Raw genomic sequence first — 24,644 nt, 5'->3', positions numbered from 1 at the left:
AAACTCCTAGAGCTAATCAATGAATTTGGTAAAGTAGCAGGATACAAAATTAATGCACAGAAATCTCTTGCATTTCTATACACTAATGATGAAAAATCTGAAAGTGAAATCAAGAAAACACTCCCGTTTACCATGGCAACAAAAAGAATAAAATACCTAGGAATAAACCTACCTAAGGAGACAAAAGACCTGTATGCAGAAAACTATAAGACACTGATGAAAGAAATTAAAGATGATACAAATAGATGGAGAGATATACCATGTTCCTGGGTTGGAAGAATCAACATTGTGAAAATGACTCTGCTACCCAAAGCAATCTACAGATTCAATGCAATCCCTATCAAACTACCACTGGCATTTTTCACAGAACTAGAACAAAAAATTTCACAATTTGTATGGAAACACAAAAGACCCCGAATAGCCAAAGCAAACTTGAGAACGAAAAATGGAGCTGGGGGAATCAGGCTCCCTGACTTCAGACTATATTACAAAGCTTCAGTAATCAAGACAGTTTGGTACTGGCACAAAAACAGAAATATAGATCAATGGAACAGGATAGAAAGCCCAGAGATAAACCCACACACATATGGTCACCTTATCTTTGATAAAGGAGGCAAGCATATACAGTGGAGAAAAGACAGCCTCTTCAATAAGTGGTGCTGGGAAAATTGGACAGGTACATGTAAAAGTATGAAATTAGAACACTCCCTGACACCATGCACAAAAATAAACTCAAAATGGATTAAAGACCTAAGTGTAAGGGCAGACACTATCAAACTCTTAGAGGAAAACATAGGCAGAACACTCTATGACATACATCACAGCAAGATTCTTTTTGACCCAGCTCCCAGAGAAATGGAAATAAGAACACAAATAAACAAATGGGACCTAATGAAACTTAAAAGCTTTTGCACAGCAAAGGAAACCATAAACAAGACCAAAAGACAACCATCAGAATGGGAGAAAATATTTGCAAATGAAGCAACTGACAAAGGATTAATCTCCAAGATTTACAAGCAGCTCATGCAGCTCAATAACAAAAAAACGAACAACCCAATCCAAAAATGGGCAGAAGACCTAAATAGACATTTCTCCAAAGAAGATATACAGATGGCCTACAGACACATGAAAGAATGCTCAACATCATTAATCATTAGAGAAATGCAAATCAAAACTACAATGAGATATCATCTCACACCAGTCAGAATGGCCATCATCAAAAAATCTAGAAACAGTAAATGCTGGAGAGGGTGTGGAGGAAAGGGAACACTCTTGCACTGTTGGTGGGAATGTAAATTGATACAGCCACTATGGAGAACAGTATGGAGGTTCCTTAAAAAACTACAAATAGAACTACCATACGACCCAGCAATCCCACTACTGGGCATATACCCTGAGAAAACCATAGGTCAAAAAGAGTCATGTACCAAAATGTTCATTGCAGCTCTATTTACAATAGCCAGGACATGGAAGCAACCTAAATGTCCATCGACAGATGAATGGATAAAGAAGATGTGGCACATATATACAATGGAATATTACTCAGCCATAAAAAGAAATGAAATGGAGGTATTTGTAATGAGGTGGATGGAGTTAGAGTCTGTCATACAGAGTGAAGTAAGTCAGAAAGAGAAAAACAAATACAGTATGCTAACACATATATACGGAATCTAAGGGAAAAAAAAAAAAAAAAAAAGGCCATGAAGAACCTAGTGGCAAGACGGGAATAAAGACACAGACCTACTAGAGAATGGACTTGAGGATATGGGGAGGGGGAGGGGTGAGATGTGACAGGGTAAGAGAGTGTCATGGACATATGTACACTACCAAATGTAAAATAGATAACTAGTGGGAAGCAGCCACATAGCACAGGGAGATCAGCTCGGTGCTTTGTGAGCACCTAGAGGGGTGGGATGGGGAGGGTGGGAGGGAGGGAGATGCAAGAGGGAAGAGAAATGGGAACATATTGTATATGTATAACTGATTCACTTTGTTATAAAGCAGAAGCTAACACATCAAAAAAAAAAAAAAAAAAAAAAGTATTATTATTGCTGAATAATATAATTCAGCAATATAATAATATTATTATAATATAATAAATATTATATATTTATTATAATAAATATTTTAAAAGTATATTATAAATGTTATATATTTATTACTATAAATATATTGAAATATATTATAAATTATAATAATTATTATAATTAATAATTAGAATAATACAATTAGATTTGTGTCACTTGCATGACTTTGAGGAAGTTACTTTGCTTCTCTGGGTCTCTGTTTTTGCGACTGTAATCTCAGGGCTACTGTAAGAAATAAATTAGAATATAACTCTCTTGGCCATCTGGTAGACCTCACCAATGTCATGTTTCTTCCTGCTCTGGTAACTGCATCCTTTACACTTTTAGACCATCATTATCTTGAGTTTTAACTACACCTGCATTGTGCTTAGATTCTTTTTTTTTTTTTTTTGCATTTGTAAAAAAGAAAAAAAGAGTCCATGTATAAAAGAAAAAGAAAGCAAAGACACCAACCTGGAATGGCCTATGTCTTGTCATGGAGGGAATTGTAGTGCACTCTGAATCAGGCAAAGCAGAAGAAATCTCAGTGTTCTTTGTGGAAAACGTGTTGTTTCTGGCACCTGGAATTTAAATAATTATCTTCTTTTCTCATCAGTTATCCCCCTTACATAAAAATGATCTCAGACTGTGCTGTTGAGCAAGTCTTAAATCATGTGATCACGGATTCAGAATTACTCTTTATAGACTCAGTAAAGGAATTGAGAAAATACTGGATTGCTAATAACAAGAAGGAAAGATCCGTAATTTTTACTTAATTTCTAGTTGTTTCTTAATTGCTAGTTGCAGTGAAGCTAGTCAGTTGAATGTACTCCTTTACACTCTTACTTGGTTTCTGAAAATTAAGATAAGAGAAACTGATCTTGCTGTTTTTATTTGTTCAACTTTCTGTGAAGAAGAGGAACTGGTGATTTTTTTGGAATTTACCTGCATAGCTTTCATTTTCCTGAGACTGATTTGGAAGCCTGTGTTAAGCCATCCACTTTTCTTCACTCAACATTCACTCTAATCCAGTTTCTGCTCCCCATACCCCAGGTCCAGGTTGAATTGTCTGCATTTAAGAATGAGGAGGGTCAACCAAAGCAAGATCTGAGTTCTGAAGGGAGTTGTTTTGTGGCATCCCTTTAAAGGAAGACATAAAAATAATAGGCATTTACTGGGAGACAAACTCACTGCAGGGGCTGATGGCTGTCACCAAGGTCATGGTACATTTTGGTCACCATGTTAGGCTGGAAACCTTACCTTCTCTTTACTTCAACTTCTCTCTGAGTCTTCATAGAATGTCAGTTTTTTTTGCCTGACAGACCATTCCAAATTACCAAACAAATAATAAATGAGTTAAATCATCCAGTTAATAAGTCTGCCCTGACCTCGTCCAGCACCTTATCCAGCACTATTTCTACCCGAAGAAGAGATCCTGAGTCCCCCAGTACTTCCTTCCTGCCTGGGAGGATGCAGAAAAAGTATCAGCTAGAAAAACAATGTAGAATACTGATAAAAATGCATGTGCAATCTCTTTTTTACATCATATTTCTTAACAGTTATTAACTGCAGAGAGTAGTTCAGCTTTTGCTAAATGGTTAAGGAAGTACTCATAAATTTGTTGCAAAACAGTTTTATTATAACAATGTTTGACTTAAAGTTTTAGTATATACTGTTTAAAAATTATAATACATTAAGTCAAAAGACAGTTTTTAAAAAGTTTTTCTGTTGAAAACAATTTTTATTTTTAGTGAAAAAATACAGATACATTTTTGCTTTGAATTTCGTTTACATGGCAAATCAATTTTAGGTCCTTCTAGACAAGATTGATCTATTTTTATTTTAAAACTCCTTTAATTTCAATTTTTCCCTTATTAGTCTTTACTACTATGGCATAGTTTCCTCTGCAGTTTGACAACGAAGCAAAATTCCCATTTCATAAGTTGGATTTTAAGAGGCAATGTTAAAATACTTTGAGGATCCTGAAAACACATTTGAACTTGGAACAAGGGTTATTCTGATTATAATTTAATTCTCATGCATAAACAAGAGTCACAAGTCAACTCTGTGTGTTCTAGATCCCAGAGCAAGACCCCTCTGTTGAGAAGAGGCCCTAGTGGTAATAGCAAGGTGACTTCCTCAGGACCTGGCAGGCTGCTCCAAAGGGTCTAGCTCCCCTCACTTCAAGATGGGCACCCTGCAAGCCTTGTTGCCACAGCTGCCTAGTCTTGGAAGAACAGATTGTCTGTGCTTCTCGGGCTGTCTTAGCACATGCCTTCTTGGTGGTCATGGCACCAGGGAGAGGGAAGAATGCTAGATGTAAGGATATTTAGGGGGTTTCTTCCCCCCCACCCCCAGGAACCCTCAGGACTGTACCCTTCTGGGTTAAAAAACAAACGCTTCATTACTTTGCATTCCGTCTAAAAAACAAATAGAGGTTTTGAATATGGCAAAAACCAGAAAGGAGTATTTTATATACAATTAGAGATAACAGAGCATAGAGCCAGACAATGACCTTGTAAAGACTCAGTTAAGGACAAAAATGTTGATAAGAGGTAGGGTGCTCTCTATGGGCTAAAGGCTGAAGACCTTGAATGATCAGAAATGATTTGAAGAACTGCGTTGCCATCAGGATAATACCCCTGAAATGACATATTCTAAGCCGTCGCTTACCTAACATTGTTATGCTCAAGAATTAAATTGCGGTAGCAGCTTAATTTAAAAGGAGTGAGGCTTAATAAAACAGAGTTACTGATAATTCCTTTCTGTATCCTTTTTTGACCAGAAACACTGTGTATAATACACATTCACAAATTTCACTCTGTGTTATTCTAGTCAGAGGCCTCTTTTGCTTATGAGAAAAGCCATGTTTTGTATTCCCGTGAAGTCTGTAGACACGGTTAACATGATAAACAACACTGTAAGTGATATGTAAGTTACAGCTACCTACTGACATTTAAAAAATAAAGAGTAATTTTCAAAGACTATTAACACAGGATTACTGTTACTGAGAAGTGTGTAGGGAGGAGCTTAATGTAAAATATTTTCTTTAGGTAGATCCTTTCAAGGTGATTTAAAAAAACACAAAATATTTATACCATACTAAACTTTCCTAAGTTTTCTGTGATACTTCTATTTCAAAATTGTCTTATTGTGAGAATATAAGGAATATAGATGCAGCGAGTTTAATGCATAAACCAATACCATTAGCTTGAGCAAAAGATGTACCCAGGGTCTCCCAGCACCAAGAAGATAGCAAAAATTCAATTGCAACTACTTCCTTTTTTTCCAAGCAGCTCAAAATGCTTTAGCAAAGACCTTATGACATATCATTATTAATGATATAAGAAAAGGTGAAAGATTCAACAACTGGGGCTCTTGACTCCAAGCACTTAATCCACTAAAACACATGGCATTTGCAGTTTAAAAATTATTAGGAAAATTTCCCACTGAATATGATCTCAAGATTTTTTGTAAAGCATTAAGATTTACTAGGCCTTGAATAGTATTTGAGAAGTAAGAGTGACAACACATCCAGTTTGGGGATATAAACTAGACGATTTAGACTGTAATCATGATCAGTTTATGAGAGTAGCAAATAAGTGCCAAATCAGACCAATACTGTGAGATTTGCTATGCTATTTTGAATAATTTGGTTCACATATCCATATTTGGCCAGTATATAATTCCAGTTCATTCTGGTCACATCAGAAGGGAACAAGGATCTTCTGTACAGATTTTACTACCTGACCCTTATAGCTCTGCCAGACCATGTAGGTTTCCAGGAACACTGGAACTGGGACAAATCACTCTTTCCCTCACTATTACATTTTGTGTGAGAAGTGGATCAAAGACTGCAGTGGAAGACTGCACTTGGGAACCAGAAGCTGAGCAAGTCTCCGTTACCAAATAGCCACCATGCTGCAAAGGGTCACGGATGGAAATGGCTGGCTGGAGGACAGAGCCAGAAGCAGACAAAACAGACGCTCCCTGGCTGCCTGACAAAGTCTGGTACCTAACAGATTCTGACTGCTGGACTTGTACGGATTGGCCACGGGATTCAATCCCAGAACCGCTCTCTTTGGTGGGTGGCTGAGAGTTTTTGGCTTCTTCATCCATCCCAAGGCTTATCTCTGCAAGTTTTTTAAATTTGGGACTGAGTGAGTCCAAGCAGCTGTCATCAAACTCATCAGCAATAAAACTGCAACAACCCAGGGAGCCGATGGGAGAACCAGGGGCACCCATTCCTTCGTTATCATAGATCAGCAAGCAATCGTTTGCTTCCTGGCCATCGTCTTCCTCGGCACAGGCAAATGCTTTCTAAAGGTGGAGAAAAGTGGGAAAAAATGAATCATAAGAGACACCCAGTGGAAGAATGTAATATTATACCATTCTTAGAACTCAAGGTTTGATCAAGAATGCGTGACTTAGGTAATCCATAGAAGTAAGGGCACCCTCTATATCAGCAATCTTGTGAGAGCCTGACCCGTAAATAGGGCCCATGCCACACCCCGGAATATTCCTAGAATCCTCATCCTAAACAAGCCCTTCCCGCCAGTCTCTCCTCACACGCAGTGTCAGCTTTCATCTGCTCTACCAGGCTAGATGCCAGCACTTGCCAGTTCTGATACCGAAACTGTAGGTGAGATCCGTTCTAAAGATGCACCAACCAAGAGGCAAGCAACCTGCCTCCCAAAGTCCTCTCTGTTCTTGCACCCTTGTCCCATTTTGATTCTATGCTTCCTGACACTTCACCTAATCTTGGACCACAGCCCTTGTTCCCCCTTTTATGTTTGGGTCATTAATTCAATGGTTCTTCAACATTTTTGGACATGGACTCCTTGACAACGTGAAGAATACTATCTATAACCCTCTCAGAAAAATGTTTGCAGATGTATTCTGACATACTTCATGGTATTGGAAATAGAAAATAAGCTGCTTTGTATTCCTAAAGAGGATGCTGCTGATCTGAAATGCAAAAGGTTTTGCTTTCTGTTGTTATTCCAGTTGGAGGAATGAGGTGCCATATTCTCTCATCTTATGTCTACCGGCCCCTTCTTCCTTTTGACCAGTAGCCTGATTTTGGCAGCCATCTTAGGTTATCTGTATTATTCTACAAGGAGCCTCTACTTTTTTTTTCTTGTATTTCACCAAGCTGCAAACAAACGAACTGTAAAACTGAAGTAGAGTCAAGTAGAAAGATCTCTAATGTAAACAAGATAACAAAGCCACAAAGTTTTCCACCAAATTACCTGAGAAAAGTAGGAGTCTAGGAAGTTCATGTTTATTGCCCCTTCACCATAGTCCCTGTTGGTGTCTTCCATGGAATGCCTTGTTCTCATCGTTCCGGACCGTCCTGTGGAATCGTTGCTAAGTCCAGCGGCTGCTCCGAATTCTGCAGCAGCTCCAGATGCTGAAGCTGCTCCAGGGTTGGTGGCCACTTCCATTCTCGAAGCTTCTTCCACCACCGTCCCTCCAGCGTATGTATTTGTACGAACTTCTAAAAACAGGAGAAAATTCGATAACATCTCATGCTGTGATTTGTTTTGTTTTGTTTTGTTTTGTTTCCTGGTCTTTGATATCCGTGAGCAGTTGCCAAGTAAAGCAAGTGTGTGGGAGAAAATACAATTTTATGACTCGAGGTGATAAGAACATCCCGCAGTCTGTTATGTGAGAGTAACAGAGGAGGTGAGGACGTAACAGAGGATATTAGCAGATGAAATAGCTCTGAAAACATGCTAATTGAAAAATATACAAAGGAAATAGATTTTCAGTGACAACGGCCAGAAATGGAAAAGTAAAAACAGAATATTCAGCACACAGCAATGGAAAGCTTCTAATGCAATGCTTGTTTGTTTTCAGGAAAAAAGAAATTGTAATTAAGCTGTCATATTGGCTCAATATGGAAACCAAAGAGGAAACATACATAATGTAATCATGCAAATTAGCAGGTGTTAATTGGTGTCTTGGTGCTTAATGAAAATTTAATAAGCTGTGACTATTTTGCCTGTTACTTTTACATTTTCATGGAAAGCTATTTTTTCTAGAAAATTCTGAATATAGTTTTTGCTATGTAATTATAATGGGAGAAGCAGGTAAGGATTAAGGATTAAGGTAGCTGATAAAGACAGTTACATTTTTGGGGGAGATCTTATGCGGATTTTTCAGGCTGGACATTTAAAAACAATCTATTGCTAAGCATGGAATTAAGAAAAAATTGAATATTAGGCATTAGGTCTTATGGTTCTAGTTTACACCTTAGTTGTAGCATTGAGATAAGATGAATAAAATAGTCATCTGGTAAACCAAAGAAATAAATAATTTCACCTATATGACAAATAAGCGATCCTTGTCCCATAATGATTAAATATAAGAATTGGTAATTGAACTCAAATCAGGATCCTGTTAGTTCTGGGGAAGGAAGAAGGGCAACAAGACCTAGGATGTGCACACATGAGGCTTTAACTGCAAATATTACTAATGTTGATAGGCAAAGTTGGGTGGTGAGTACATAGTGTTTGTTATATTTTCCTTTACATTTTCCTGTATGTGTGAAATCTTTGCTTATTAACAAATTAATAATTTAACCCCCTGAGAGCTCTACTTCAGTTTATTAAAGTTTGGAAAAGTATAACAAATCTTCAGCTAGTAAAAAATGGTGACATCAGTGGACAAATGAACTTATTGAAGCCAGAGCTAGGTCACAGAATTGACTGATATACTAACAGTAAACCATTTCATTGAAACCCTATTTCAGGGGTAACATCTCTCAGTATGTGCACAAATATGCAAATTATTAAGAAAAGAATTTAGAACATTTCTTATTTTTCAATATTTCTTATTTAACCCATTATTGCTTTCAAAAATAAATTTTATGTTCACTTACCAGAATTTTCTGTGAAATCAACTCCATTGGCAGTTATAGGTGGCACATAGATATTTGTGATTTCCTACAAACCATATGCAAAAAATAAATACATTTAAAAATTATCCAGATTTCACCAATATAAGTAAGATATGCAAATGGAGACATTACAAGAATTCCAAATTCTTCCAGGAGTAACCATTTTTATGATTTGACATCTGAAGAGCTAAGATCCTAAAAGGCTCCATTCATTTTAGTACTGACTCTCATGAGTCCTTGAGGGTCAGGAGTATCATTTTTATACCCCATTACCTCTTTTTCTATATGAATATAAATCGAATTTTGTTCTGTATGATTGAAATAAATGTTTTACGAAGTGTATCCTCACCTTGTCTTCAGGTTGGGCTCCTTCAATTCCCCACGGACGAATTGTTCCTTCTGAACCATCAGGCACTGGGTTGAATCCACCGGTCACTCCCCTGAAAGGACCGGTCCCACAGTAACAGGTCAGCAGCAGAAGGAGGGCCACTAGTATATAGGAAAACAAAATATCAGCACATTTGAATCACTTGGAAACAATTTGACATGGCAATTGTCAGAAACATTACAAAGAAAATACAGTATTTTTTAACGCTTATGGATAATCTAATAGAAAGCAAAATTAGTTTCTACAAAATAAAATTTGGTAAATTAAGCATACTAAAATTTCACATGATTATGAAACTGAAGGAGACAGATCAGATTATTCTTGAGACAAGTATATTGTTTTCTTAAAATAGGCACTGTTTGATGAATGATAAAGGTGGCCATTCAGTTCCTCAATCATTTTCCGTCATATATATTTTTTTATTATTGCATTTATTTGTACATGTTGAGGCTATGTGTATGGTGTCAAGTGAATACACACCTGAAGAGTCAAGATTTTAGGTGGGCATTATAGTGATTTGGTAATCTGGTCTCTAATGATCTCTTAGAGAATAGCCATTAACTTGCAAACTCCCTCAGCAACTCGAGTGATGATCTAATATCATTGCACTCTTAATTGTGACTTAGGAATTCTTAGCTTGGAGGGGCCTTCCTGCCTGGGTAATAACCATTCTTTCTGTGCTTATCAGTCACATCTTAGCAATAAAGATTAACATCATTCTCAGGCTAATGGGCCAAGAGAGAAAGGAGGCACTTCTCGGTCTAGGTAGTCAGTGACCACACCTCCACCTTTGGCCTGCTGAGGCCGCCTGAATCCTAATGTTTGAATTCTGTTCACTTACTGGCAGCTTAGTGAGAGATTTAAGAGTATATAGCCTCTGGAGTCAGACTTCTAGGGTTTGAGTTTTGGTTCCACCATACACCAGCTGGACAAATTATGTCATCTTTTCTTGCCTCCATTAACTGATCCAAAGAATGGGAGAATATATAGTATCTACCTCATAGATTGCTGTGAGGATTAAATGAGATAATATAGATAAAGGATGGTACTGAGTGCCATGAGGACTTGCCAGTATTGTTTGGATGGGCTACATCAGTTGTACAAATTAGGTCAGTTTTATATATTTTATATATACATAAATGAAAAAAATTAGGCCAAGTATATAAAATAAAATAAGTTGGACATAATACATTTTCTCAAAGTTTAACATAATGTTCATATAAGTGATACTTCTAAAGGTTTTCTTTACTTATTGCCATTCTTAATTCTATGACTTTGTTAAATGTGTGGGAAGGGTTGAATATTATAAATGGACAAATTAGTTTTGAAAAGTGATGAATATATATCTGTATGGTCAGTATTTTTAAGAGGGCCATAATAGTCTTTTAGAAATCTTGTTTATCATTGTGTGTGCAATATGTATTATGTTTTTACATATGCATCCAGAGAAAGTTCTGTCCTGCCCAAAATTCAAGATACGACATTTTGCAAATGGTGATATTTCACATGAAGCAAACGTGATTGTGGGAATAATGGAGTATATTACCTCTGACTGTCATCCTGAGCCACAGCTACTATACAGCCATCCTGTACAGTAGCCTAGAGGATAGATGCATACCTCAAAATTCAACATTTCAAAATCAGACTTATCATTGCCACCCTACTTATCTGTGCTTCCTCTGATATTTTCAATTTCATTTAATGGTTTCAGTAGCAGCCAAATTCAGTGGTGCATCTGGACTTCTGTTCCACTCTTCCCATCCATTTGTCTCCAGATCCTCTCCATGTACCCGCATCGTGCCTTGCACATCAATTCTTTCCTTTCCAGTCTTATGCCATGGCTCAAAACCTGGCCTCCATCATCCCTTGTGAACTATTACAATAACCTCCTAAAAAAAACTGTTCTTTCCTTTTTAATTTACAGTACACACTGTGCCAATGTTATCTTTCTAAAATACAAATATGATCGTGTTAGTCTTTTATTCAAATACTCTCAGCAACTCTCCTTTCCATGTGTGTGTAAGCTCTTTCAAACTAGTCCCAAAGCATTCTCCAGTTTCAACTCCTTCACTCTCCACAATTTCCCCTTGCTTTAGCCTCCCAAGGCTGTGTGCTTCCTAAAACCTGCCAAGCATTTTTTGGCTTTGGCTCATGCTGTTACCCTTTGGAAACACCTTTCCCTCTTTTTGTACTTGCTATATCCTACTCATTTTCCAAGGCTCAAATGGACGATTCCCCTGAGTCTGTGAAACCTCTGCAATATTCCTTAGTGTTCACTTTTATTTTATATTATATTATTAAATATATTACAGCTCTATCATGGTATATGTTTTCCATAGAGTTAGACATGCATAAATCTACTACTACATGAAAACCAGAATCAAGTTCCCTTTCTTGGAAGGTACCATAAAGACTCATATACAGGTACTTGAAAAATTTTTGGTTTTGAAATTGACTAATCATGACATTGGAAAACTGAAACTCTGAGTGTCAGTTTCAGCTATTAAATGAAATGATGCATGATAACTTTAGAATAGTAAACACTTAAGGGGAAAGAGGAAGGAGAATATATGGCATGTGTAGGAGGCCACTAAATGTATGGATAGCAATTTATTTCTTTTTTTTAAAGAGATCTGAATAAATATGGCAAATATTAATGTCTGTTAAGTCTGAGTGATGGTTATATGTTATATGATTATATGTGTGCAAATATTAATATCTGTTAAGTCTGAGTTGTGGTTATATTTGTGCTTGTCATGGCAATTTTCTGTTCTTCTTTGTGGCTTAAAAATATCTCATAAATTAAAACAAATTAAATTAAGAGGTTGAATAATCTTTTTAACTCTAAAAATCTATGGTTCTATAATAAATTAGGGAAGTGACTGTGAATTTATCAAGGATTTCTTTTATTTATACTATAAGAATTTGCCATGAAGTTCTTTTAAATAGAGACTTGTTACATTCAAAATACTAATTGATTCACACGATTTTAAGTGTAACTTTTTGAAACCTACCTATTAAAAAAAATAAATTTTAGTTTTATTGAAAAATAATACATGTATGTAATTTCCCTCAATGTGTTCAATAAACTTAATATATTAAGTATGAGAGCCTTACAGGAGTATATTTTCAGGTAGAAAGCTATTCTGAGGAAATTCTAGATTAAGCAATAACTTCTCAGAGTCTGTGATATATTTATGTGCATTGTAAAGCTCAAGGCTTATGATATATATTTTCCCTAATTTTATTTGGTCAGGGTTCTATTTTATTTTAGAATTTCATGAGATTTGTATATGGAAAAGACATTTTAGAAAGTGCCACACTCATGGATAAAGTCATTATTTTGACCATGAACATCATGGCCAGTGTGTAGACTATTCATGCTTCATTTTTTTCCTTCTTGAATCTCTCATGCTGTTTTCTATATGTCTAACATATACGACTTGCTTTTCTGTATTATAAATACAGATTGTTGGCAGGTGACGTGTTAGCTTTAAACATTTCTGATTTTTCCTGAAAATGCCATTTTCCCCCAGCTTTGCCTGTAAAACAACTGCGGAAATGCATTGTGCATGCAGCGGGAAGGCCTCTGCATGTGCTGACACCCGGTGCAAGCGGAATGATGATGCGGCATACTCACACAACAGCAGCAAAAGACCGAGGAGTAGCAGGCCGATGGCGGCAGGCCCCAGCCTAACAGGCCTCTCTTCAGTAGGCAGATAAGGGGTTTTGGTCGGGGTCAAATTTCTACAGGTGCCACTGTTGTCACACTGACAGACTTCCAGAGCCAAGCTCTCCGGGGTCTCGCACCACATGCCCTTGCTGTCCACGATGACCAGGGAGATTCTGTACACACCGGGAGATACCTGCTGTGTGCCTCGTAGCATTGCAGAGTTGGCTGAAGGGAAACAACCAAACAAATCAGCAGTAGGACAAGGCGTATCTTGCTCCTTGCTCTGAAAACTATGGGTTTTTTTTTTCTTTTTGGTGAACAGAACCACAGTTGCCATAGACATCACTGTCACAAATAGTAGGGTGAGGCTTGAGCAGATATGAGGGCTATCGGAGATCAGTGGGTGTATGGGGTTGTACTGCCTCCTTGTCCTCCTGTCTGCCCCAGATGGGCCCATTATTCTCCCCCGTGAAAACTCAGTCCTATCTTGATTTTCCCCCAAAAGACGAGGGGAGATGGGCATCATTTAAATCCCAGGCCTCCTTCTTCTGGGACTTAACCACTCTTCTGTACGTCTGCACCAACCCCTGGACCCTGGTGTAGACCTCTGAATGTATCCCTTCCGCCTCACTCCAGGCTTTTGTGTCTGACTTATCAAGACTGAGTTTCTGCTTTGGCTGCTGCTACGTCAGCTGCTCTTGTCGGTCCTCAACCCATGAGCCTAATGCCAGTTGTATGGGACTCCCTGTGGTGAAGGCCTGTTGCTTCTCTGACTCAAGAGCAATGATCGTTCTCCATTCTTCATTGTTATGCTCTCCCTTAAGTGGGCTCCAGCAGCAGCTCTCATAAGCTGTAGGGTTGTATCCCTTGAATCATTCTTGACCCCACCATGCCCCTTGACATTGTGCCCGATCCACCTCGTCCAACCACTGCTACCTTGCCCACCCTCACCCACACAGGCGTGTCTAGTGCCAGGTCCTGTCTCTCTACGATGTTTCTTTTGTAGGCTTTTCGCTGGACATGTGTCTGGTAAACCCATTTGGCTACATGCACAATTTGGAGCTAGATCCCTACACCAGGATCAGTAAGACCCCAGGAAAGAAGGCCACGGAGAACAAGATGCCTTTGGTGACTCTGGCAATGGCAGATCCCTGTGACTAGGGTACCACAGAGTAAGCACATTCATGAAAGGAAGCAAGATTAGTTCAGAAAAGAGCTAGAGATAAGTGAGTTCATTTACAAAGGATTTGAAGTGGCCTGCTGGTCATTATAAAATCCTAAAAGGGAGAAGATTCTTATTGTCTAATGGCTTTTTCCGTGAGACTCCTGGAAAACAGAGGAAACGTGAAATTAGCATGATAAAGGTTAGGAGAAAAGGAAGGATGGATTAGCTCTTGCCCATTGGCTAATAGGTTTACAAATTTCAGTCCACCATGCTCTCAAGATTCCTGACTAGTGACCGACTAGTGACAGCTTTGAGCAGGCTGACACCGTCAATGCTTTATGTCTGTTGACAGCCTGCAGACATGAAGGCTGTATTTAGAAACCTAAACAGCCCTGCAATAAAATAGGTGCCTGACTATAATCTTATTTTTATTTTTTTGGGGTGCTGTGAAGGTACAGATAAAAAATTAAAAATATAAAGCTATCCAAAAATTGGAGTCCACATGACAAGCAGAAAATATTAAATAGTGCTAATATTATATTATATCATCCCTTTTCTTTCCTGAAGAGAGAAGAAATTCATGAGGCTAGGACCTCATCTTCATTACAAAGAATTTTAAAAACTACTCTTGGAAAGGAACTGCTCCCAAATGAACTCTCTCTTAACCTTCTGGAAATATAAAGAAGCAGCAACTTTCATTTGTGGAAGCAGCTTTACAAGTACTCACCATCAAGTGTTGTGATCTCCCACACTGGCAGTTCTGTAGTATTCTCCTTCTGCGAAAGCGTGTAGGGGCCAGTATATTCACCCTTGCCCCGTAATGTAGCTTTGACAACCACGGAAGGTGATGAACTACAGATTATTTCCTTTTCCGGGACAATTATTGGACAATTTTCGTTAAAATAAGGTAGTTGGACATATATGGTGCCTGTAGAAGTTTTACCTGTTATTTCTATAAGAATAACATTTTAGAGTTAGAGAAATATACAGAACAAGTTGTACAAAAAATAACTAAATAAATAAACCTTTAAAATTTCTCTCACATGCAGCCAGATTAGTGTATCTACTCGTGAGAAATTGTATTCGTTATTCCCACAAGTAAAATGATGTCACCCAATTTCCACACCTTGTTGAGAGCAAATTTAAATTTATCAACTTGGCAGATGTCTTGATTAGAAGCATGGCTATTAATTTAATATGCTTGGAACCAAGACCTATAAGATGATAAATTCACTGATTATGAATGAAATCAACATAAAAATAATAGTTTTCTTAAACGTATCCTACTGCACGAGCCCAGACTGTATGAAATATTTTCGCTTCTAAAGCTTGAGCCAAAGTATTTGGAATAAATTATGATTTATTTTTATTACCCAAAATATAAAGTTTATTGAAGAAAAATTTTTTAATGTTGACTATCAAAAACAATAAAATAAAAATCTCTCAGTGGTGGGATTATGAATTATTTCTGTTGTTTCCCTTAGTGCTTTTTTCTGTTTTCCCAGATAATATGATTTTGGGTGTTTATTCTTTTGTTTTATTTTTATGTTTGCTGATCGCCTTGAGCATAAATTAATTTTACACTTAGGGAAACACACATAGTCAGTGAATATTATTTTTAAAACATTTCAAAAGATTTTTATTGTTCAATGATATAAGTGCTTGAGGTCTCTGTAAGTAACTCACTCTGTGTGTAAGTAACTCACAAAGACTCCTCACATTTGAGCTGAGCTTCCCTGACAGGCTTTCTGTCTCAATCTTTATCCACCTTCTCAAACCCAGAAATTCCTGCCCCAACAGCAAACAACAGGACCAAACACAGAATTCACTGGTCCAACAAACTCAAGTGAGAGGCTGGGATGCTCAGTCTTCTCCTGGATTTAGCCACCTCAGACTTGAGACCCAGAGCCCCTAAGATAATTAACTTCATCTAATGATAAAGGTAATATGTTAATAATCACAGTCATCTATTCATCAAGAAATGCCAGTTGGAGTAACAGTTCTCTAAAAATGAAATATTTTTGCTTACCATCAATGGCCAGGACCTCAGCTGTGATTGTCTTGTTAACCATGAAAGTAGCATCCCAACGAATGGTTTTGGCAAATTCGATTTGAGCAGTGTTTGAACCAATAATTAGCAAACCACCATCATTACGTCCCAAGATGTATCTGTTTTGTAATAGAAGACAAGAATAGGTTTTTTTTTTTCAAACATGGAATGTTACCTATTTAATGAAAATGACTCATTAGTATTTAATATATCTATACTTAATATAAGACTATGAAACATACTTTTATAAAAGCAGCAGAAGCTTAACATATTAGCACAGACAAGCAGTATTTCATAATCCTTAAGTATATGTTAGCCTGGTTTTTCAATTTTCTGCTCTGCTCAGTAAAATAACTGTGTCCTTGTTCTTTTTTTTAATGAAGATTATTATTATTGTTTTATTATTAAATTTCTTTTTGGCTGCGTTGTGTCTTTGTTGCTGCATGGGTTTTCTCTAGTTGCGGCGAGCGGGGGCTACTCTTTGTTGTGGTGCGCGGGCTTCTCATTGCGGTGGCTTCTCTTGTGGAGCACAGACTCTAGGTGCGTGGGCTTCAGTAGTTGCAGCATGTGGGCTCAGTAGTTGTGGCGCATGGGCTTTGTTGCTCCGTGGCATGTGGGATCTTCCCAGACCAGGGCTCGAACCCATGTCCTCTGCACTGGCAGGCAGATTCTTAACCACTGCACCACCACGGAAGTCCCTGTGTCCTTGTTCTTTATACTGCAGCAGCTACTTTGCATGGTGCTCTACTATTTTAGGCATATGTGTCTTGTATGTGCTGTTCTATCTGACTGCACCACGGTCTTCTGGTGAAATTCTACTCCTTTTTAAGGCTCAACTGAAAGTCTCCATGAAACTTTTTCCTGATCTCTCTAGACAGGTTAAGTCATTGTTTTCTTAGTTTCCACTTTAACTTATGCTTATGCTACCTTTGCTCATAGCATGCCTCTTCTTGAGTTATATGGTTCCTTGAGTTGGCTGCCTTTGTATCCCTTTGTATCCTTGGCTCAGAATAGTTTAGATGTTATTTTGTAATAGTTTATAAATTAAAACTAGTCAAGGTAAACAACAAGTTCCTACTGTATAGCACAGGGAATTATGTTCAATATCCTGTGATAAACCATAATGGAAAAGAATATGAAAAAGATTATATATGTATAACTGAGTTGCTTTGCTGTACAGCAGAAATTAACACAACATTGTAAATCAACTAAACTTCAATAAAATAAAAAAAAATTCAAGGAATAATAAAATATTAAAATAAAATCTCACCTGACATTTAAGGCAGCTTGGCCAGTGTCTTCATCAATGGCTTCATATGATCCCACGATATAACTGATCAGGTATATACCGCTTATGCCTTTTGGGACAACAAATATCATGCTAGGAGGACGGAATATAATTCCTTCCCTCATATTTATTACTTGGATTATGAGTTGGACTGACTGGGCTCCATGTTGAGAGATTATTGATTTGTGAAATTCAGCTTTGTTTTTGACGGTGACATTAAGTTTCAAAGTTTGTAGTTGTTCATAATCTAGAGACTAGAGTAAAAGTAAAATTAGAAGGAAAGAGGCGTCACAAAAATATCTGGAAAGAGGACAAGAGAGCTCTATGCTACGTGCTATGAATGAATCCTTTATTTCTATACAGCGAAACGGTTTCACAGATCATTGTAATGCTGTGATGAGAATCCTTTAGAATTTGTAACTCATGAAACCTCAGTTTGGTAACAGATACTTATGAAGCAGAGTACTTCTTTATAGACTAACAAAACACCTTTATAGTTTCTTCAGGCTGTGTGGTACAGTGGGAAGAATCACAAATTTTCTATGGTAACGTGGTTTGAACCCTGATTCTGCTACTTAACAGCTATGTGACTCAGGGCACATTTACTATCTCTGATCCTCAACTTTTTGCTTCTGGTAAAACACTGTTACCTCATCAGATTGTTGTAAGGACTGAACTAATTAAGGCCCATAATACATTCCTGTAAATGGCAGCTACGTCCATTCACAGAATAGTTATTGGATTCCTGTGCAATAATATCCTTTCTGGCTTTAAAAATTCCCTGTTGGCAAAGATAAATTATCTTAATAAACTTGGTTGGCAAATAGGCCTCTGCAAAGCAGTGAGTGGGTGGCCCACCGACTCTTCATAGAACCATTTTCAGATAGTCCTGTGTGTTACCTATTTGTTTGACCCTGTTATTGAGGTGGCCCAAATCAAGGCCTGAGGTATCCCAGGATAGTTTTTTCCATTCACTAGTAAATTTTTTAAGGGTGATGGGATAAGGAAATGTTCATTTAGGTTACATTTGTGTATAACTGAAAATAATTAAGGTATGAGATCCAGATTTGAGTTTTAACTTTGCAATGACTGGTTTTGTGGGCTCAAGTGTTTCCTATTGGAGAAGAAGAGAACGATGCTTAAATAGGTCATTATAATATAAGGGGTAATTGACAAAAGAGATTACAGAGTCTATGTGTGAAAGCGAGTGAAGACTTGTACTGGAGAAAGTCAGGAAAGGCTTCCGAGAGGTTTTCATGTGAGCAGAGTGATTCGGGCTGAGGAGGAGTTATTCAGGCAGAGTGAAAGCACTTGCAAATACCAGAGTTACAGAAGGTGATAGGGAGATGGCTGCTGAGAGGCCTTGGATGCAATTCTGAGGGGGTTGAAGGTCATTCTCAAAGGCCAGCAGGTGGTCATCACCCTGGCTGCATATTAAGAGTCCCCTGAGGAGCCTTTAAGAGCCGCTTGCTGCCTGGCCTTCCCTGCAGACCAACTGAACCAGTAGTTCCTAACTTGCCACAGGCTGGGAGAAGCTGCAGGTGATTCACATGGACAATCTTGATTGAGGGCCATTTTCACAGCCAATGGAGAACAAGGAAAGTTTTTAAAGAGGAGAGTAACTGGTCCCAATTGGCTTTAAGAAAAATGTGATCGAAGGAGAATGAAGGGAAGTATACACAGGAGGTAGGTACGTCAATCAGGAGGAGAGGGGGCAAGGCTGAGAAGAGCACAGGCTGTGAGAAGGAAGACCAGGGCTAGACTTTAAGGACAGTTTCTAGGGCAGAATTTGATGTCTGGCTCTGGGTGGTGAGAAAATGCCACGATTGAAGGATAAGGCCCAGGTTTCTAGTTTGGGAGACTGGATGACACCAACTTAGAAGACTGGGAATATCTCATTCCTAGGCATTGTCGGGAGTTTATAACAAAACCCTTGCAACTGAGGATGGCTGTAACCCACTCTGAAAAGCAGAGTAATAGCAACCGCTTATGTGGCTTCCAACAATCTAGAATTCCAGGGATCTCCCTGTTAAGGAATATTATGGATCTGTCATTCTACTGGAGTCACAGAATTAAAGAGAGAAGCTCCCATAGAGTCCAGTGTTCTATGACAAGGAATGTCACAGAATAGTGGTAATATTCTTCTAGTCTATACAATATCCAGGCATTAAATAGCCTTATGTTATTTCAGATGAAGGGTCTATTGTAGCCAAGCCTGTTAAATGGAAGTGTTACTCAATTATTTATTTTTTGTTTTGCAGATTTAGTTTTTACATTTCCATTTTCTAGAAAAAGTCGCATTTTTTTTTTCCCTCTGAGGACCGTAGCTAATCCATTTAAAGTAAGTTGACAAATTCACAAGCAACTATTCCATGTATTCTTGTCTGTTCCCGAGTTTAAGTCGGGAAGTGCGTTTTACTTTCTTGTGCATAAAACAGGCACACCGATAAATATATGTATATTAGTGTGTTTGTGTTTCTATAGAAAGTGTGATAGCTTGGAAGGAAACAAATCAACATGTTAAGAGAATTTCCTTAGGTAATGGGGCTATGTGTGTCTTCAAAATTCTATCTACTTTTATGTGTTTTTTACGTTTTCTATAAAGAAGTGGTATTATTATTCATAAGTGAATAAAGTTTATTTATGACAGTTTTGGTTAAAATATAGTAATAGTTTTGGTTAATACAGAACATTTTTCCCACTGAAGGGAAATCAGACCTTACCTTAACCACCTTCAAGATGCCTTCGTTAGTTATGGGATCAGTTTGTATTTCAAACCAGTTCCCATCATTTCCAAAGGTAAAGGAATACACTGCAAACCAATTATCTGTGAACTCTTCGTCCAAATCTATTACTTGAAATCGAAGCAAGTCAGAACTTAAAGTGTTTTCCTCGATACTTGCTGAATACTAAAAAAAAAAAAAAAAAAGCGAAATTTAAGACTCACTGGCAGGCTTTATCTAAATGAATTATATTCATTCTGAATGGCATTAGTCATTAATTCTCTAATTATGTATTGCCTCTTTGCTGTTTACTGAATTCTTATATTTTACAATAGCTTATTTTAAAAGAAAAGTGCAGAGAGCTCAAATAAAAGCCAGCAAGCAGGCAAATCCTGGATTAGGATGGCAAGGTATAACATAAAAAAATATATAATTATTTTTCAAGGAATGAAAGGCACACCTGCAGTTTTCTGAACGTTGGGATATTATCGTTGACATCTTTCACTGTAATGTTACATTTACATTGTGTTGCTAGTCCTTCTCCATCTCTGTCTGCACCATGCACAACCAGATTATACCTGCTAACTTGCTAAATTTGGAGAAAAAATAAAGAAAAATGATTAATCTCTAGTGCCAGAGGTACGAATGACAACTCCTTGCTTCCTATGGGAAGGAGGTGAAAATATTCAAGTTCATGGTTCATTCTCTAGAAGGACCACACGCACCGTTCATTGTCCATCATAGAGGAGGTATGTGGGGCTCTGGATGGTTGGGTGGAAGTCTTTACGAGGCTAGTACAGGTTTTCTCTGAGCTTCTTAGGGCAGGATAGTACACTTAGAGCAAAAATAGACAATGAGGGTGGTGGGATGTTTATCAGAGGGAAACTCACTTACAGAGCTTCCCTGCTGGTCTGTTTGGAAAATCACTTGTATAAAAGTTATACAGAGTCTGATGGGGTAGCGTGCATTGATGGAGATGTGGTGGTAGGACAATGGAGCAGAGAGAGGAAGGGGATTCTTTAGTATTCCGGAAGTAGGGGTAAATTTGAGAGAAGTCAGGAGAAAAAGCATGACACCAGAGAAGGCTTTACTCCAGATAGAAATTTCTCCCTCCATCTAAGAAATTTCCTTCTCCTCCATCATATGAGGGATTAACCCCAGTTCAGTCTCTGTCGTGCATGCAATGCCTTCCCTCACTCCCCCGCTTTAACTCCCAAGGGTATGCTGACACTTGTTTCCTTAGGTACAATTGATTGTGCAGGTCTCAAGTACACATCCCACTCCAGCAGAATCACACTAGGATGCAAGGAGTTTCCCTAGATTGGGCCAAGTGAGTCCTGGGAACCTCTATTCCTTCCTCCTTTCATTCTCAGGTAGAAAGGAGTCACCTCTCTTAACATTCTTACAACCGAATCCTGAGTTATTGAACGCTCCCCAGTGCCTTGCTTTACCTCTCGATCAAGTGAATTGGTCAAAGTGTGGACTTCCCCGGTGTGTCTGCTTAGGAGGAACATGGGTGTGCCTGCAGGTTCCTGAGAGATAATTTTGAAGGCAATTTTAGAGTTCAAGTTGTTCGGTTCATCTGCATCTGTGGCATTCAGGATCATCACCAGTGAGTCTAGGAATACGGAAGAAGTTTATTAAGGAATATGTAAAGATTGACACTATGTTCACATGAAATGTTCAGCACAATTTCAAACTGATTTTTGTCTTTTAAGATCTTAAAACTAGAGGGCTTCCCTGGTGGCACAGTGGTTGGGAATATGCCTGCCAATGCAGGGGACATGGGTTCGAGCCCTGGTCCGGGAAGATCCCACCTGCCGCGGTGCAACGAAGCCTGTGCGCCACAACTACTGAGCCTGTGCTCTAGAGCCCACACGCCACAACTACTGAAGCCCGCGCGCCTAGAACCCGTGCTCCGCAAGAGAGAAGGCACCACAAGGAGAAGCCCACGCACTGCAAGCTGCTCTGCGCAACTAGAGAAAGCCCGTGCGCAGCAACAAAGACCCAACGCGGCCAAAATTAAATAAATAAATAAATAAAATAAATCTATTTTAAAAATTTAAAAAAAAATCTTAAAACTATCTGTGTGCTAAAAAAATATTACATGTCACTTGCAATATCTCTTACTGTCTCTCTCAATCAGGTGAGCTGTGGTGCCTTCCGGTAAAAATCCTCCACTTCTCACTAAGCCTTGGTTGGTTGTGTTGAGGTTGGGACTATTTTCTCTTTATTTTTTCCCTTGCTGGATGGCCTTATAATTCTCCCTTCCCCCCCATTATCCAAGTAATGAGTATATCTCTGTCCCTTATAACCTAAAAAAGCCCAGCTGATGCATCCAGGTTGCCTAAAGCCACCTCCTTATCTTTGTGACTAGGATAAGCTTTGACTTGATAACACAATCACAATTTGGAAATATAGTACACTGGCAGTGAACAAGTAGCTCAACCACAAATATTAGAAAGGAAGACTCAGGTTATCTTGACGAATTTTTCTTCAAAACTACTGATGAAACTAAGAGAATAAATTAGCTTGTAAAAATGATGTACTATAGTGACACTTGTATCTGAAAAAAAAAAATTTAAAATGGTAGTTACTGCAAAAGACTTACTCGAAGCACTCCTTTCTTCAATTTCACCCATGAACATAGTTGTTGAGAACACTGGAGCATTGTCATTTATATCTAAAATTTTGACTGTTAGTATAAGCGGTTTCTCTACATCTTGTCCCAGGGCACTGAGAGCATGACAGGTAATCTAGAAAAGGAGGGGAAATGTTAATTAACATTCTACAAACTTTAGTTTGCCTACTATTAAAACTTGTAGAGATAAGGCCTCTCCTGGCATGTACAGTGCTTTTGTGCAAAGAGGAAAAGTATTTCCCCAGAGAGGAGACGAAGCAGGAAAAAGTGCCGACTCTGGGAGTACCAGTTGGGCAAATTGCCCCTTCCTGCAGGCTGGTACGTGTCTCCTGGCAGCATGAAGCTCTTGGCAAGCAGCGTGCTGGAGTTGAGCACTCATGCACCCTCCTGGGGTATTCCTTCAGGGGCACAACCATAAGGGGAGGCTCTTTGTTTTATTTTATTTTTTAATTTTTTGGCCATGCCACGAGGCATGCAGGATTTTAGTTCCCCAACCAGGGATCGAACCTGCGCCCCCTGCAGAGGAAGCGCAGAGTCTTAACCGCTGGACTGCCAGGGAAGTCCAGGGGAGGCTCTCTGTAGAGGGACTAATATTGTTATTTGTTGGTGGATGGATTCATGCACTGATCTCTCTTCTAAATTAACCTTCTAAAGCCACTGTGCACGAGGGGAAGGGTGGCCGATATCGAGGACACAAACTTACTTGGAAGCTTGGGGTTTCCTCACGATCAACTATGGCTGTTATGTTAATTTCTCCAGTGTTTCTGTCAACAATGAAGATTCCAAGAGGGGGCTGATCAATTCCTATTCCAGTAATGTGGTAGGTGATCTCCTGGCTTACTTGGAAATCTGAAGTAATCTGTAGCCCAAAATACCCAAAATGTTAAGGTGATCATCACTCAGGCCTATTCCTTCCCCTCCTCTCCTCCATACTCTCAAGTCAATCTATTCATTTTATTCACACTTTCTTGACACTGTGCTGTTTACTTTTTTGCCTTGATAGATAGTAGGAATGTGAAATAAATTCAAATTTTTGCTTCTGTTGACCACTAGGGACCAATGTGTCGTTAATCATTCTGGCTTTAGAATATTTGCCCGGATTGTGGTCACCATGGTGATGTTAAAAGGTTGAGAGAAAGTCAAGGACACTTCATATTGACAAGCCTACTTCTGAATGCTCCTTTCCTTCGCAGGTAACATTAAAAAAACAAAATAGACATTTATTTTAGTTTAAAAAGGAGGAGCTGGAGAAAAAAAGGGAAAGGGATTATATAGTAAGTGTTAATATTAGAATGCATTGCTTTTATTATTATTTTTAAAACTTTTTAATAGGGAAAACTTCAAATATATTATCAAGTTAGAAGAGTATAATGAACCTGATATATCTCATCACCCAGCTTCAACAATTCTGAATACATGGCCAATCCCATGTTGACTCTCAACCATCTTTAATTATCTTATTGCTGTGTATTGGTATGGTATGATTTCAAATCCACTTAAAAAAAAAAAATCTAAGAATAAAGTTGTTTTGTTCTAAGAGTGAAGTTGCTTACGTTGAGGAAGCTGTGTCAGGATGTCATCATGGACATCCGTGGCTGTCAATAAACATTCAGTAGCTCAGCTATTGGGGAGCAATGTTGGGAGCTTATTGATACGAACATGTGGAGCAGCCATTATGGCTGAGGGACATTTAAGCTTTAAATATCAGGAGATTATGAGGACCTCTTGAGAGCGTTCAGTCTGGGC

At 38.4% G+C, this 24,644-nt stretch overlaps 1 protein-coding gene across 1 annotated transcript in view; it reads right to left on the bottom strand.

The window, feature by feature from the left end:
* Positions 1–3,691: 3,691 nt before the first annotated feature.
* DSG3 (desmoglein 3) overlaps positions 3,692–24,644 on the bottom strand; it is a 111,840-nt gene continuing 90,887 nt past the window's right edge. The window contains 13 exon segments of the mRNA XM_036874293.1: positions 3,692–6,386; positions 7,319–7,566; positions 8,953–9,016; positions 9,320–9,459; positions 12,999–13,256; positions 14,924–15,148; positions 16,226–16,365; positions 17,517–17,788; positions 20,258–20,443; positions 20,718–20,846; positions 21,709–21,875; positions 22,869–23,013; positions 23,602–23,757. Coding sequence (XP_036730188.1) covers positions 5,820–6,386; positions 7,319–7,566; positions 8,953–9,016; positions 9,320–9,459; positions 12,999–13,256; positions 14,924–15,148; positions 16,226–16,365; positions 17,517–17,788; positions 20,258–20,443; positions 20,718–20,846; positions 21,709–21,875; positions 22,869–23,013; positions 23,602–23,757 — 2,697 coding nt within the window. The 3' untranslated portion in view covers positions 3,692–5,819.

This window comes from Balaenoptera musculus, chromosome 14 (assembly GCF_009873245.2).
Source record: "Balaenoptera musculus isolate JJ_BM4_2016_0621 chromosome 14, mBalMus1.pri.v3, whole genome shotgun sequence".
NCBI lineage: Eukaryota > Metazoa > Chordata > Mammalia > Artiodactyla > Balaenopteridae > Balaenoptera > Balaenoptera musculus.
The sequence above is the reverse complement of the archived record's forward strand: the minus strand, read 5'-3'. Positions and strand labels throughout refer to the sequence as shown.